Here is a 15,000-nt window from a genome sequence, read left to right on the forward strand (position 1 = left end):
TTACAGAGAGACAACGTTGTTTTTTGTGAGCTCAACCAAAACATCATCAAACGCAGTCGCCTGCGATGGACATGAAATTGGACGATAAAACGGGAATGATGGTTTACCAAAAAAAGAGGGTATTCATCGTGCCATTGCATGGTTTAATTGAATAATTATTGGTATGCTCGTGACCGTGGGTTTCCGCTGTCCCCGTTAATGACGGATTGGGTTCAATGAACGCCGGGGACAATGCACAGTACGCGACATGGCGAACAGAACGGTCGTTAAAAAAATAGTAAAAAGCCAATTGTATGACGCACCAGCCTTCTGATCTTTGTTACTTTTCTCCCTAACCAGAGCAGAGCACCATGATTCTGCGGATCGCTTTTCCCACGATCGCCGCGTTGCTATGCCTAGTAATCCGGACGGTTAGCGCGCAATCCTGTTGTGAATCGTACTGCTACAACAATGATCTCGAGCGCAAACAGGTGCAACACTTTGCCACTAAAACCGCTTATGAGGTCATCCGTGTTCCGGACACCGATAAGCAACATATCGTGCCGAGTAAGTCAGGGATGGACGGGGTTGATCATAACTTCGCTTGCCTCATCACATGCGATTTCCACAGATTGTCGCCCGGTTAAGTTCTGGGCCCTTAATCGTCATGGTACCCGACTACCATCCAAGGGAGACGTCCTAAACTGGCCAAAGCAGTTGAAACTGGTGAGTAGAGGGGCTTCGTTGGTTTCTGCTAAGTCTAATACAGTGGCTAATCGTCATTCGCATTATAGCTACAGGATGCCATACTGGAGAACTACTTCACGCGCCGCACACTGCCGGACAATGGACGGATGTGTGAGGAAGATCTGGAGTTACTGCGACGGTGGAGCTGGAACCCGAATATTACGGAACAGTACGAATCGGTTCTGACGACGGCCGGGTGGGATGAGGTGAAGTACTTTGCCCAGCGTACCAAGGAACGCTACTGGGAGATCTTTGGCCCGACGTATGAGCCCTCGAAATACCACGTAAGTGATCCCCGGTCCCAGATCCCCTTTAGCTGGATGGATTCAACTATCATGATCCCGATCCACTTTGCAGTTCCGCTACACCAAAACCCAGCGAACGGAGGCAAGCTTCAAGGCATTCGTGGAAGGTTTGTTTGGGACGGAGGAATCGAAACGTGTGCAACCGGAACCGGCCACCTCGCCGGATAGGCTGTTGCGTCCCTACGATGATTGTGAGGACTACCAGAACAATAAGGCACGCGAGGAACGGGACGAGAATGGCGAGGCAAACAAGTTCCTTCGTACACCCGTTTATACCAGTGCGGTTTGGGACATTTCGCAGCGGTTAGGCTTCCGGCATAATTTGAGCAGTGAGCAGATCGATGCCATGTGGGGAATTTGCCGATTCGAGCAGGCTTGGTTCCTCTCCAGGCCAAGCCCCTTCTGTGCCGCGTTTACGGAGGAGCAGGTCCGTGTGCTTGAGTACAGGGAGGATCTGGAGTACTACTATAGTAACAGTTACGGTTACGAGCACGCACCGAACCTTGCCTGTCACGTGGCGGCCGACATGCTGAAGCATCTTGAGCCGGTCGGCGAACCGACGGTGGTGTCGTACTTTGCGCATGATGCCGCCATTCAGCTGCTGCTGGCCGCACTCGGTGCGAAGCGGGACAGTGTTCCGTTGCGGGCCGATAACTATGCTACGATGCGCAACCGTCAATATACTTCGAGCGATATACCTTTCGGTTCCAACATAGCCGCCGTCAAGTATCAGTAAGTATTAGCGTTGTGGGTGGATTCGTGAGTATCTGGACACTAATGAGTTGTACTCTTCGGAACAAAACCAGGTGCACCGAGCCACAGGAACCGGTGAAGGTGATCTTTTTCCTCAACGAAAAGCCCATTATGCTTGACTGGTGCCGGGTGGGGCTCTGCAACTGGTCCGACGTGAAGCGCCAGTACCAAAGATTCCGCGAAGGCAACTGTGACCAGTTGTACTGCCACGGAAGCGGTGCGTCCGGTATGAGGGTTTCGTTTGCTCTGCTGCTGCTGATCAGTGTCCAAGCGGTGTCATGGATACGTCGGCTTTGAGACGGCATGGCCGAAAATAAAGTATTAAGCCAATTCCACACATAAATAGCCACTCTAGTTCTAGAATCAAGGGACTCATCAAGACGGAGAGAAGCAGGCCACGACAAAAGTATACTTTTACACAATTTAGATAGAACTGGTGGAGCGGAAGTTGTGCAACAGTAAAGTGTACTAACTTTGTGTGATTGAGTGTCGCTATATTTCGAAGTAGACTATTTGAAACAGTCACTAGAACACTGTAAACGATCAACGGGTTGGAGGTATTCTCAAGATTTTCAGTATGTCTTGTGTTGTTGCATAAAGCCCAATGCCTTCTTCGATTGATTTCTGGATTGAGGTGCAGTAAATGCGCAGCGGATAAAGCGAAAATCTGTTCCGGTTCTGTTAACCGGTCAAAAAGGATACATCCCAAGGCCCGGTGCAACGAAGGAAACATAATCTGTTGAACAAAACTATGACGAAGAACTACGAGAAACCTTTCACAAACACAACGAGCGGTAAGTAAATTGATCGCATATCGCCGTAAATTTCTACTTCATCTCAGGATAGGGTGCGAAGATGTTGCTCGCTTTGGTGATCGCTTTCGGGACGGCGCTGAAAGACGAGACAGAGAAAATGCAAATGTAGTGGGTCAGATGCGCCCTTCATTGGGTACCGAAAGAATGAGGACGCAAGATTACCGGAAGAATAAGGATGATCCACGTTTGTGCTCGTTGGTCGCGCGCAGCTTGGCATAGCAATCCTTCCAGTTGATGTAGTTGTCCATCAGCGGCAGATTGCCGGCTTTTAGTCTGCGGTCGTTACGCAACGATATGATGTATTCATTAGAAAAGTACGTGAAACGATTATCCCCGAGCATCAATTACCTGGATCCATTTACAATCATACAGGTCGAAACGACGTGGTATGGGTACAATAGGCTGCTGACGGTGAAATGACTGAGCGTGTTCAGGTTATTACGGCTTGATTCTCCTTCCACGATGGTGGCACTGAGCAGATAGGTGAGCGTGCTGCCAATCAGCACACAGCCCAAATCGCACACCAACCTTGGGATCAAACCAGAAAAGAATCCAGCCACCCCTTCCGTCTTCCAGATCTCCTTGATCGAAGCTACCAATCCGGTGTAAATGCGCTCCCTGCCCACGAACTGTGCCATCATGCGTATGGAAATGACATAGAAGGGCTGCGAAATGACCACTCCCGTCGAGTGGACCACCAGATTCCGCTTCAGGTTCATTACAAATTCCATCTTCAGCAGATGGCGGTCATCGTTGTAACTCAGGCGACCGGTGTCCTTCCTTTTGGGAGGCTCGAGGTATCCGAGACGGTCGGCCAGAACCCCACCGTAGTACGAGCTGAGGAAGTTCCCGACGAGCCTAGCACTGAGCCCGCGAAAACATCCGAAGAATCCATCGACGCTCTTGATGTAGCCCGCTGCAACGAATGGTGTGCGGTTACCAGAACAGATTTGCTTATTCACCCTGCGGACACTTACCATACTGGAAAACGTTCGGCAGCATAAGACGTCGTTCGCCAAACAGCGTACGGCCTGGCCGCGGTGCTATCGGTTCGTAACCGATCTGCGGAGGAGGAGGCAGATGAGGTAGATAAGATAGAAGCCGATTATCGTCCTAGAAAATGATTCCCCTACCTGGATGAGCGTTTTAGCATATTCGAGCGGATAAAGAGCCGTGGTACAGGCAACCCGCAACAAAAACTGCATATCTTGAGTAATTTGCCACTCCGGGTCGGACGACCCGGCATCTCGCTCTCCCCCGCTTCCGCCAATGTAGAACGCAGACTGCACATTTTCACGATCCTGGTCTCTCAGGACTTGCCGGAGTTCCTCCATTGTGGACTCGTCGCAAACACCTTTGACCTGCGGATTTTACGGATTACTGATTTTCTGGAATGGCCTGATAATATTCCGTCTCGCACACCACCTTGCCGCACCTTTTCCAGCGGTGTGAACCTTCACGATGAAGCCTTCGACACACTGAATGCGGATCAAAACGTTACGAACGTTACGTCCCTATAGCGACGAGCCGCATCTTTCGTTACGTGCCGTTCCGCATTCAGTGTGTGGAGGGCTTATTTGTTTACAACGAGAAGATAGCCTTTTTAGTGACGTTCAAGAGAGAGCGCCGCGCCATGATAAAGCCTGCCATACATAGCATGCGTTACTTGCGGCCACTTTGTGACCTGCCGCAAGTAGCGCATGTCATGTGTGACAGCCTTAAAGTGGAAAGTCGTCGTCTTTGATAAAAAATGCGAAAGGGTTGTCCTTAAGTTATCTGTGTCTTTCGCGTTGCGCTCTCCGGCAGCAGATTCTGGCAGGATGATCCACCTTACGGGGCAGAATTACTCCTCCAAGGAGATCATACAGAACATCTTTTCGCCGATGGTCGGCGCTATCGTATCGCAGCAGGCCGAGGAACTTTGCCAGAAGAACAATCTCACTTTTGTGGAGCTGCTGCAGCCATTTCTGCGCCTTTCTTCGGATGGTTTGTGTTTCGATGGTCCTCTGTCCCACGGCTGGTGCCAACTATTCACGATTCTTTCACGGTTTTTATTACAGCGCACTTTCGCGATGTGGCCGGTACGAGCGTGTCGATCAAGGGGCTGCGGATTAACGTGGTGGACGTGAACTGGCGCCCTCCGCAGGCAATACTGGCCAAAAAGATGCTCAGCGAAGCGGTCACGTCGGCTAGTGGTGCTGGTGGAGAAAAGACGAAAGCGATCAAGCTTGACGACAGTACGTTCGTGGATATTCCGATCGCAGAGCCGTGGTTTGAGCAGTGGCGTGAAACCTTCCTGACCGTCCAGTTCCCGGCGGATCATGAGTTCACGCGGCATCTGCTCTGCTCGCTGATCGTTGTATCGAGCATTGATCCGAATCCGCTCGAGACGGCCACCCAGCTGACGAAGAAGATACAGATGATGCAGAGCATAACGCCACCCCGCCTGCCGAAGTGGTTCTCGAACGATGCCCTGAACTGCTACGTGATGCTGCACGATGGATGCTCGGGTGATATTGGAAAGTATGTCCGTTCGGTTGTAAATATGCCTACTCTCAGTAACTAATTATGGAGTTTGCTACTTTCTAGGGCACAGCAGGCCTTCGAAGGACTGAAGTCATGCTACGGCGAACACAAGTGCTTCCTGCTGAAGATCAACTCCCACAGCGGACCGCCGGTGGCCGATAGTCCCGATCCGTGGATACGATTTCTGAAGAAACATCAACGATCTGAGATGGGAAGTGCGAGCGATGCCGACAGTGCACCGAAAACGCCGCAGGATATGGGTGCGGTCACGGGAATGCCAACGACGGTAGTGCAATCTTCCAATTTGCTCATCCACGGTGGTGGTGGCGGTGGTAGTAGTGGAGGCAGCACTTCGGACACACCACCATCGGGCATTGTGGTCGGTGAGGTGATCGCTCACCCGCTCAGTCCTATGCAGGAAACGGGTATAGAGATACAGGAAACATCCAGCCTAACATCCAGCATCGACAGTCTATCGCTACAACCGATCAACCCGAACGTATGGCCAGCCGAGAGCGACATTGAGGTAACGCGTGGTGCCTTCCTTACGTCGGAAGATCTGGAAACGTTGAAGCACTTTGTGCAAGACTTTGCAGTTCGTGCGCTGATACCGTACGTAGAGCGCTTGGTGGGTGTGTTGAACGATTCGGTAAGTAGCGGCGCTGAATGGTTTCTACAGTTGCATCGAAACTATTGATTGACTATACCGCTCGATCGCTTTTGTAGATCTCCAACAAGAAGGGTGTTAGCCGTTCGCTGTTGAGTGCCACCAAGCGATGGTTCGTGACGAACAAACCGGGCGTCAACACGAACCAGAATGCCGTCGTATATACGAATGAGTCAACCGAGTTGCAGACACGCAAGCTGGGCGATCTGTACTTTATGTTTTGTCACTATTCGCTCGCCTTCCAGGCGTATCATCAGGCGAAGCGTGACTTTAATGCCGATTCCGCTTGGCAATACTATGCCGGGGCGCTCGAGATGGCCGCGCTGGCGGCGTACATGCAGGGTACGGCTAACCGGAAAACTTACGACTACATGGAAGAAGCCATCCAGACCTACCTGAACAGCTGCAAGTTGCCCCAGTTTGCGACACGCGCCACACTGCTCTCGATGGAGTGTCTTAAGGGCGCTCGATTGTACAGTGAGGCCGCGAAGCAGCTGATCCGGATGACAAGCGAAGATTCCGACCTACGATCTGCGTTATTGCTCGAGCAGGCTTCGTATTGTTTTCTGCTGGCTACGCCACCACAGTACCACAAGTATGCGCTGCATTGTGTCCTGGCGGGCCACCGGTTTGCGAAGGTTGGCCAACGGAAACACTCGTTCCGTACGTACAAGCAAGCGTATCAGGTGTTCGAGAAGCGCGGCTGGAGCTTGGCTGAGGATCACATCCAATATACGATCGGACGGCAGGCATCGAACTTGAAGAAGCTAGACGAAGCCAGTAACTGCTTGGCGCATTTGCTGCGCCCATCCAGCATGCAAACTGCCGCCCAACAGACACTCTTTTTGCGGGAGTATCTGAGCACCAAAAGGGCGCTGCAAGGGAAGGGTGATGGCACGGGAGTGGCAGACATTCCCTCGATTACGCTACCGAGGATAGTGCAACAGCTGACGAAGGTGTTGGTCACTTCGCCACCACCGGTGTCCAATCCACTGCATGTGGCGGCCACCAATCTTAGCATTACGGTAAGAACTTATGGCAAAGATAATAGTTTATCGAAGTTGCATTTCATTTCTCTTCTTTTCCCTTGTAGTCGCCGCTGTCGAAGGAAAATATTTGGAACAAGATGGAGGAGATGCTTGTGCAGAGTGCGTCCGAACGACCGGTCATGGTGTTCCGCCCATCCCGTTCTCTCTTTTCCAGTGAATCGCCGGCAACGGAAAATCCGCGCTCCGTCCACGGTGAACCAATCGAGGTGGCGTTCAGCCTCGAGAACATGATCAAACCACCGATCCTATTCGAGAATGTCAATCTGTTGTGGGAGTTCCGGCGTGAATCGGGCGAAATCTTTACCAACCGACCGCTGTTTCTCGGTGAGATTGGGTTGGAGGAGCGTTCGGAAATCGAGAACGTGGTCGCGACTAGTTTCGTTGCGCTGGTCACGTTCGGCGAGCATGAAACCAAGCAGCTGGTTCTGAAGCTAACGCCCCGCAGCACTGGACAGCTACGGATACTGGGTATCGTTGGGAAGATTTCAGCCGCTCCACCAACACCACCAACGGGAGGTGGCCTAACGGGGGCGGCCGATACACCATCGCTTTGGGGCAAGCAACTGTTCGAAACTCTCCCTATAAGGCAAGCCAGCGTGGTGGGATCGAACGCTAAAGCGGTACAGTTTGATCGGAAGCTTGAGATCGAGATATTGCCACCGGCACCTGCACTGCACGTTAGCTTTAGCCGGGCACCGTCCGAAGTGGTAGCCGGAGAGATCATTCCGATCAGGATGAACCTAACGAATGCGGGCGTCAGTGGGCTGAATGATATCTACGTCTGTATCGATAATCCGCGGTACGTGCTGATCGATACGAGTGCTGCGGCCGACATACCGCTATCGATCCGGCGCGATCTGTACAATCTGGCGAACGAGAATGTGGGTCGCGATCGGGAGGCCCGGAAGCAGTACGTTTGTCGGTTGTTCCGCGATCCCGAAGAGAACTGTATCAACCCGAATCAGACGCGAACGGTCACCATTTGGTTGCAGGCGCCGTACACGAAGGGACCGAAGGATGTGAAGCTGATGTTGTACTACGCCATGCCATCAGATTATCCGAAGTTGAAGTAAGTGCTGATGAGCGGATAGTAGATGCAGATAATCGAATAATGAATTCCGTTCCAGACACCGTCTTATTCGGCACACGTGGAATTTCAACGTCAACGATTCACTGCTAGTGGACGCCAACTGTAACATCAGCAATCCGGTGAAGCGTGAGCTGGGCATCGATGTGAACGTAAAGAACCTAAATCAAGTGCACCATCCACTGATGACAGAAATCACGGTGAACGATCTCTATCTTTACTGTTCCACTTATAAGCTCCATCAGCAGAAGATTATCTGTGAGTATCCGCTCTTGGGGAATGTACTAACGACTTCGGTCTGTGCAACGAAGAATCATTTTGTATTCTACTTTTCTAGTTATCGAAACACCAGGCCATGTCAAGCTACAAGCTGGCAATGGGTTAAAGACGAATGAAACTCTCAGCCTTCGGTGCAATCTTCAGCGTCGTCCGACCGATGTGGCGTTTGGTGGAGGCTTCCAGCAATATGTATCCGATAAGCTTTCCTCGATATCGGTACGTGGCATGGAGAGCGAAGCGAGAGCATCTTTACCCTCCTTGGCGGCTGTCGGTAGCTTCCTTATGAAGCACGAGACGAAGTACATTCGCGTGTATGAGCCCGGTAGCAACGAGGAGTTCAACCAGATCGTCAATCAGCACGATCGTCACATGACACTCGCCGTGAGCTGGTCGGCCACGATCAACGATAATGGAGCAACGCGCACGGCCTATGGACAACACTTTGTGCAGCTGCGAAACCTTTATGATTCGTACGTGTTCGAATTGTGATGTATGAAAGGAATAGCCATTTCACCATTTTTCCTGTCCTTGTCCCTTGTTACAGTGTCTTCTGCCCACCGTCGGAGCGGCTGCAGCAAATCACGTTCACTGGTCAGTCGGAAGTGTACGGTATATACGAGGACTTGGAAAAGGTTATTCCGGCGGAGAATACTGATATCGATGTTGGATGGGGCATTAACAATAGGTGGGTAAAGGTGCACGGTGTGTGTCGTGAAGTTGATTAATTCTTTTGGAATTTGCCTTTTTTCTTTCATTTTGATAACTCTAGCTTTGTGGCGCAAAGATGTTTCCTGGAGGAGAGCTTCCAAACCGTAGAGCTGAAGGCATAGAATAATTCCATATTATTAGTTCCAAAATTCCAAACGGAAGCAAAATAAATCAATTTTAATCTTATCTCTTATGCCATCATTGATGACTAAATAATGATTTAAAACATACTTATTTGTTATAGGAAACCAAATCAGGATTTTTTTAAAAGTTTATTGAATGCACGCGAATCTTTTGGAATACTTACTGGTTAATATACAATGTACGAACTAATTCGAAGCACAACACTGTACATTTGCAGCACCTTGGAGCGCTAGATGTAGTATATGTGCTGGTATACCATGGTAACTCACTCTCCTGTGCTCACGCACTCAGCCATCGGTAATAAGATTGTCGTCTAGGTTCAAAAATCTCGCGGGTAGCGGCGAAAGATAAATTGATATTTACCCCTACAGCCAGCGCATACGGGTGCTCATACCAAGTTCAACCACGGTCGTGGTCAGGCAGTTCTCTCGTTCTCTGGTTTTGTCTCTCTGTTTGAGCGGTAGCATCGCTGCTAGCGTAACCCAGGTCGGGGTTCGCGCATGGTCGGAACCGTCGTCCATCCATTCTGGTGAAGTTTTGCTCAAGGGCGCTTCACGCTTGCCTCCTGTGGCCAGTGTTCTAGGGCATCGAGCAAGCATAATTTTGCTTCCGGTTGTCCACCGTGCAGTGTTGTTTTCCAAATTGTGTTCCGTGACACGCTTTTCCTCATCAAGATGATGCTTAAACAGCTCGGTAGCCAAGTTTTGCTCCGTTCCTGCCAACGTGTGCCGACGAGTAAGTGTACTGGGGTGGTGTACCGGTGTAGCCGAAATCGATCGATTACAGAATTCCTTTACGTTTCTATCTCTACATCCGCAGTATGCCGCACGTTTGCCGCCGTTCCACAGGTCGAACCGGTTGGACCATCGCTCCAAACCGAGGTACCTGGACCGAAATCGAAGGCGTTGATGCAGCAGCTCAATCAGCTGCAGGTACGTGCACCGAGAGGCGTATTGTTGCAGCTGTCCCCGGGTTCACGTTAGTTGACTGTGATTGCGTGCGCACGGTCTCAGTTTCCGTTATTTCGTTAGCGTGGCTGCAGAACACACCCTTCAGAACGTTCGCTTCATGCCGCGAGACAATTGATATCAATTGAAGCGAATTGGTTTCAATGAACCGAACCGCCGGCGGGCCGACACGATGCCCGCGGATTGATGGAACCACACCATCCAACACGCGCCAAGGGTGCTTAGGTCGTGGATCCGGCCTCTACAAGAAATGGCGACGTTAACGGCACCACATGCTAGCACCGATGCAAGTGATAGCAGCCCGGGAGGGGGTGTGTTAAATTTTAAGCCGACCAAGCCATGTCGGATCACCGGATTTTTTATAAATAACTTCGCACAAACTTCTTACGGTGGCGCGTGTGTGTGATGGCGCCTGGTCAGAACGAGTGCGTCTCTTGCGACCCATCGCGAGAGGCCAGTCAATGGTTCCCTGACCTGTGCTGCCACGGGGCGGCAGATTTATGACCTCGACGGCATCGCGATCGTTCAGAGAGAGGTGCGGACTTGAACTTGAACGCCGAGGGGGTTTATTTTGGGGTTTTGAGGGGTTTTCGTGGGGCGATTTATGGTTCTCGAGTTGTGTTTAACTTTCGCTCTTTTTCGATCTGCTTTTCGGTGACGACGACGATGACAATGGCGTGACGCGTATTCTTGGCCTCGGATTGCATCAGAATGCTGGTTCCGTGCAGATGTTCGTGGACTATGACAAATCGTACGGAAACTACCTGCAGGACGTCGATGGTAATGTGCTGCTCGACATCTACACGCAGATCTCTTCGGTGCCACTCGGGTACAATCATCGCGAGCTGCTGAAGGTGTTCCAGAATGATCACAATCTTTCCAGTAAGTATCCCGATCACGACGGTTTCTTCGATTGATTCGAAGATTGATCAAAAATCAAGATTATTCGAAAAACAAACAAAGAGAATGAGCAACGGAGGGCCGAATATTCAAGTTAATTATTCTTGACGGTGGTTACTGGCCACCGTTGGTCGCTTACGATAAGATAGCAAACCGTTCATTGTATTTTTGGGAATGGCAGACAAAAGGTGGCGAACATCAAGCCACCCTGAGCCGGTCTGGCTTGCCGCCATCAAGATATAGATACTAGGTGCATTCGCGAGCGCGTTATCATTTCATTTGGTCGCGTGGCTGTGAGACGAGATAGTGCAACTAGATGCGCGGACTGGCCGATACTTTTCGCAGATTGATAAGGTCAGAGCGGCACTGGCAGGTGTGGCTCGTTAGTGACAACTTGGAAATCATTGCTGAAGGTTAGGGTATTCTGCTCGTTGCTGGGCGACAATGATCGATCATGGAGGTGCACATGGAGGACCATGGAGGACCAGACATTTCGAATGAATGGCGATATTGATGATGGTGTTAGGATCTTTTCAAAGTGCGCAAATTTGTGATAATCTATTTCCATAATTATGCGTAATTTTAAACATTCTGCAAACAAGTTCTACTTGAAGGACGACGCTCACTTTGATTCTTTTTCTTTAGCTCTCATCAACCGCCCAGCGTTGGGCGTGTTTCCCGGTGAGGATTGGCCAGCCCGGCTGCAAAATGTGCTGATGTCCGTTGCTCCGGTCGGTTTGGATCACGTCACCACCATGATGTGTGGTTCATGCTCTAATGAAAATGCCTTCAAGAACATCTTCATCTGGTAAGACATCCATCCCAACCAAGCTTTTGTTGCCCTCACTAATGCATTCTTTGCCCTTTTCACAAAAAAGGTACCAAAAGAAGCAGCGCGGTGAGGCGACACCGTTCTCGGAGCAGGAGATGCAATCGTGCATGGTTAACCAGTCACCGGGTGCCCCGAAACTGAGCATACTGAGCTTCCACGGTGCTTTCCATGGTCGGACGCTGGGCTGCCTGTCGACGACGCACTCGAAGTACATCCACAAGATCGATGTACCGTCGTTTGATTGGCCGATCGCACCCTTCCCCAAGTATCGCTACCCACTCGAGGAGAATGTGCGCGAGAATGCACAGGAGGATGCGCGGTGCCTGGCGGAAGTCGAACGATTGATCGACCTGTACGCCAAGCGAGGCATTCCGGTGGCGGGCATCATCGTGGAACCGATTCAGAGCGAAGGTGGTGACAATGAGGCATCGCCCGAGTTCTTCCAGCAGCTGCAACGCATTGCCAAGCGCACCGGCAGTGCCCTGTTGATCGACGAGGTACAGACGGGCGGTGGACCAACCGGCAAGATCTGGTGCCATGAGCACTTCAATCTCGAATCACCACCGGATGTGGTAACGTTCAGTAAGAAGATGCAGCTCGGTGGGTACTATCATGGGGCGCACATGAAGCCGGCCCAACCGTACCGTGTGTTCAACACGTGGATGGGTGATCCCGGTAAGCTGCTGCTGCTCGAGTCCATCCTGCAGGTGATCAAGCAGGAATCGCTGCTGGAGAACGTGCGCCGTACGGGCGATAAGCTAAAGCAGGGATTGCTACAGGCGGAGAAGACGTTCCCGCAGCTGCTCAGTGCTACCCGGGGCCGAGGTACCTTCCTTGCCATCAACTGCGCTACGCCGAAGCTGCGCGATGACATCGTGGCAGCGCTGAAACAGAAAGGTGAGGCTTTGTGGGCTGTTAGTGCCATCAACCTTTTGTCTCTAATGTCGTTCGCATTCGCTTGTTTCTAGGTGTGCTGTCTGGTGGATGTGGTGATCTGAGCATTCGCTTCCGCCCGGCTCTCATCTTCGGTGAGAAGCACGTCGACATTTTCCTCGACAAGTTCCACCAGGTGCTGAAGGAGGTTAAGTAAGGCCGGTCGGTTTGGTCGGTTCGCCAGCTAACTTACTGCACCACGCGACTTGAACCGGTGGATCGGTGATCGAAGGAATGAAAATTGACGGTGGACGCTACTCGGACAAACGGACTAGCTCGCATGGGATGATTATTTTTATTTAAGCGCACAGCCTGCATACGGCCAAAATGACAAGGTTCATTTTCGGCACGCCAGCTAGCCAGCCAGACAGTCAGCAACAGCACAAAAATCCCAGCGTCGTACAAATTTATCTCTTTTAAGCATTATTCCAAACTGTAAAGTAGCTGCTGCTGCACTAGTAGTAGTAGCAATAGTAGTAGCGTACGAGCGCTTGACAACGCAGCTGGACGTGAGCTCAAGGAGATGATGCTAGCGCATACTAATTCTACGCGGTATACTGTAACGCAACCCTCAATAACAACAGCACACCAATTGTGTACTTCGTGGACCGCCAGCATGAAACACATGAGAGAACATTTGTCTTCCAATCAGCAAACGTGATTCCAATACTCGGTGTCGAACGGTGATCAACTGGGTCGCTCTTCTCTGAAGGGTGCACCGGGGATTCCGTTTCAAAATAAAATAGATAAATGTTGTCGCATACAGTTACTGGTTTGTGTCTGTGTGTTCTGTTCCGTCTTGAAAGAAGTTTCCGCAGCATACGGTAGGGGGAATCTCGAGTTCGATTCAAGGAGCAATGGATCGGGGACGGCTGCAACATCAGTTTTCCTATACAACTTAACACAGCTAGCAAACAGAGTAACTCTTTTTGAAGCTCTCACGATTGAATGATCAAAGACCGGCGTCTTCGTCAACATTTGCCTTCGATATTATTGTTTGTTTCTTTTTCGCCAGGCAACCCTCATTACCAGTTCTCGTTACCAGTTTCTTCAATTACAATCGAACAAAAGGTTTTCCTCGGCACTAACGAGAGCCATACCCGAGGAGAAACGTTGAATAATCCAAGGAGCGGGAGAGAGAGGTCCATGTTCTCTACCAACAACCGGTACAGTTTCGTGCCACCGGCTAAAGAGAAAGATGCTGTTGTACCACCGTACGCTGCAGCGTAAAACTTAACGAATTTAGCTTAACGATGGCCGACACCGATCGCGCTGCCATACTGCTGCTGCCCACGACCACGACGACGACGACGACGATGATGATGATCTATGCAAATTTTGGTTTCATCTTGCAAATCGCGTTCCTTGGGCCGCATGAAACAGAGCGTAGACTGGGAGTTTGCTTCACCGTTGAAGGTGTGTGGCTTTCACAGCGGTCGACGCAGGAGGTCCCGGACTGGAAAAGCGGAGAAAGAAAGCATGGCCCAAAGAATGGCTTGTTAGCCATTTTCCATATGCTAATGTATGCCGGAAGAAGGGAAAGGCGGGAGAGACCCTCGTACCGCCCGTACCGGAACCGAGGAACGAGGAAACGAACAAGCAAAAAACAGAACTCAAATAGCAAACGCCATCGGATGGCCTCTAGAGCCGTGGAGCTGTAGCAAAAGGAGAATGGGTTAAAAAAAAGGAGTAAACATACGGCGATTTGCTACTCCGTCGGAGACGCTAACCGACGTCGCACTTTTGCCTTACCGAAAGGGGCCTAACCTGACCAGTTCAGTACAAAGCACGCTTGTTATCATCAACATATTTATGAAATGCAGCGGCTCTACGCACCGACCTGCCGTGACCGTTGTTCCCCACGACCTGTATTTGATCATTCATTACGAATTAAAATCATAGTGAAGAAGGTTTTCTGGACAAACTTTTGCTCGACACGGTTGGTGGGCGCAGGGTTTGAACTTCCGGTGTGTTCCGGCGTAGCAAAACCACATCCAGCAAACGGCTCGAAGAAAACAGTGTGGGGCAAGGGAAGGAAAGGTAATTTGCATTTGAAAAGCATGTCAGCATTGCGGTTAAATTTTGCCAACCTCATCGCCGCCGTCCAGAGATGGGGTGGGCGATGGAATCCAGGTTCGTACATATGTGAAGCCCACGTTCGTGGCCGCCTTGCGATGCCTCGAAGGCCGGGCCGAGTTTACGGCGGTGGCGTACTAACGTGTTCTTCGTCCAGGAGCCTGACGCAGGCCAGCGAAGGTCGTTAAGTAGACGGGATTTTTTTTTAAAAGTATCCACCCAAAGGTGAGTG

The 15,000-nt window shown here is 50.8% G+C and overlaps 4 protein-coding genes across 7 annotated transcripts in view; 3 read left to right on the forward strand and 1 right to left on the reverse strand.

The window, feature by feature from the left end:
• The window catches only part of LOC125955815 (multiple inositol polyphosphate phosphatase 1), a 3,374-nt gene extending 1,149 nt beyond the window's left edge, over nt 1-2,225 (forward strand). For 2 of the 3 annotated variants that reach the window (XM_049687038.1, XM_049687040.1), the window contains exons 2-6: nt 345-546; nt 611-705; nt 774-1,010; nt 1,084-1,763; nt 1,838-2,225. In XM_049687038.1, the coding sequence (XP_049542995.1) occupies nt 351-546; nt 611-705; nt 774-1,010; nt 1,084-1,763; nt 1,838-2,081 (1,452 nt within the window). In that variant the 5' untranslated portion in view covers nt 345-350 and the 3' untranslated portion in view covers nt 2,082-2,225. Of the gene's footprint in view, nt 1-339; nt 547-610; nt 706-773; nt 1,011-1,083; nt 1,764-1,837 lie in introns of all 3 variants that reach the window. The other variant, XM_049687037.1, reaches the window with a different exon arrangement.
• A 22-nt stretch (nt 2,226-2,247) lies between these two features.
• LOC125955825 (mitochondrial carrier homolog 2) lies at nt 2,248-4,144 on the reverse strand. Of its 2 annotated transcripts, none has more exons than XM_049687064.1 (6): nt 4,035-4,144; nt 3,733-3,960; nt 3,577-3,661; nt 2,948-3,515; nt 2,762-2,872; nt 2,248-2,675 (listed from the first exon to the last, which is right to left on the reverse strand). In XM_049687064.1, exons 2-6 carry the CDS (start codon nt 3,931-3,933, stop codon nt 2,612-2,614), a joined length of 1,029 nt encoding a protein of 342 aa, XP_049543021.1. In that variant the 5' UTR covers nt 3,934-3,960; nt 4,035-4,144; the 3' UTR covers nt 2,248-2,611. The 2 variants fall into 2 exon arrangements, with proteins under 2 accessions (XP_049543021.1, XP_049543020.1); XM_049687063.1 differs by having other exon boundaries at nt 4,025-4,044.
• A 173-nt stretch (nt 4,145-4,317) lies between these two features.
• Nucleotides 4,318-9,101, forward strand: LOC125958389 (trafficking protein particle complex subunit 8). The gene is made up of 9 exons (XM_049691684.1): nt 4,318-4,585; nt 4,660-5,122; nt 5,189-5,774; nt 5,852-6,817; nt 6,886-7,910; nt 7,969-8,186; nt 8,266-8,677; nt 8,752-8,892; nt 8,977-9,101. Exons 1-9 carry the CDS (start codon nt 4,420-4,422, stop codon nt 9,035-9,037), a joined length of 4,038 nt encoding a protein of 1,345 aa, XP_049547641.1. The 5' UTR covers nt 4,318-4,419; the 3' UTR covers nt 9,038-9,101.
• A 364-nt stretch (nt 9,102-9,465) lies between these two features.
• LOC125956811 (4-aminobutyrate aminotransferase, mitochondrial) lies at nt 9,466-13,455 on the forward strand. The gene is made up of 6 exons (XM_049689027.1): nt 9,466-9,794; nt 9,879-9,991; nt 10,738-10,909; nt 11,573-11,735; nt 11,806-12,656; nt 12,728-13,455. Exons 1-6 carry the CDS (start codon nt 9,734-9,736, stop codon nt 12,847-12,849), a joined length of 1,482 nt encoding a protein of 493 aa, XP_049544984.1. The 5' UTR covers nt 9,466-9,733; the 3' UTR covers nt 12,850-13,455.
• Nucleotides 13,456-15,000: the final 1,545 nt, after the last annotated feature.

Source organism: Anopheles darlingi, chromosome 3 (assembly GCF_943734745.1).
Source record: "Anopheles darlingi chromosome 3, idAnoDarlMG_H_01, whole genome shotgun sequence".
NCBI lineage: Eukaryota > Metazoa > Arthropoda > Insecta > Diptera > Culicidae > Anopheles > Anopheles darlingi.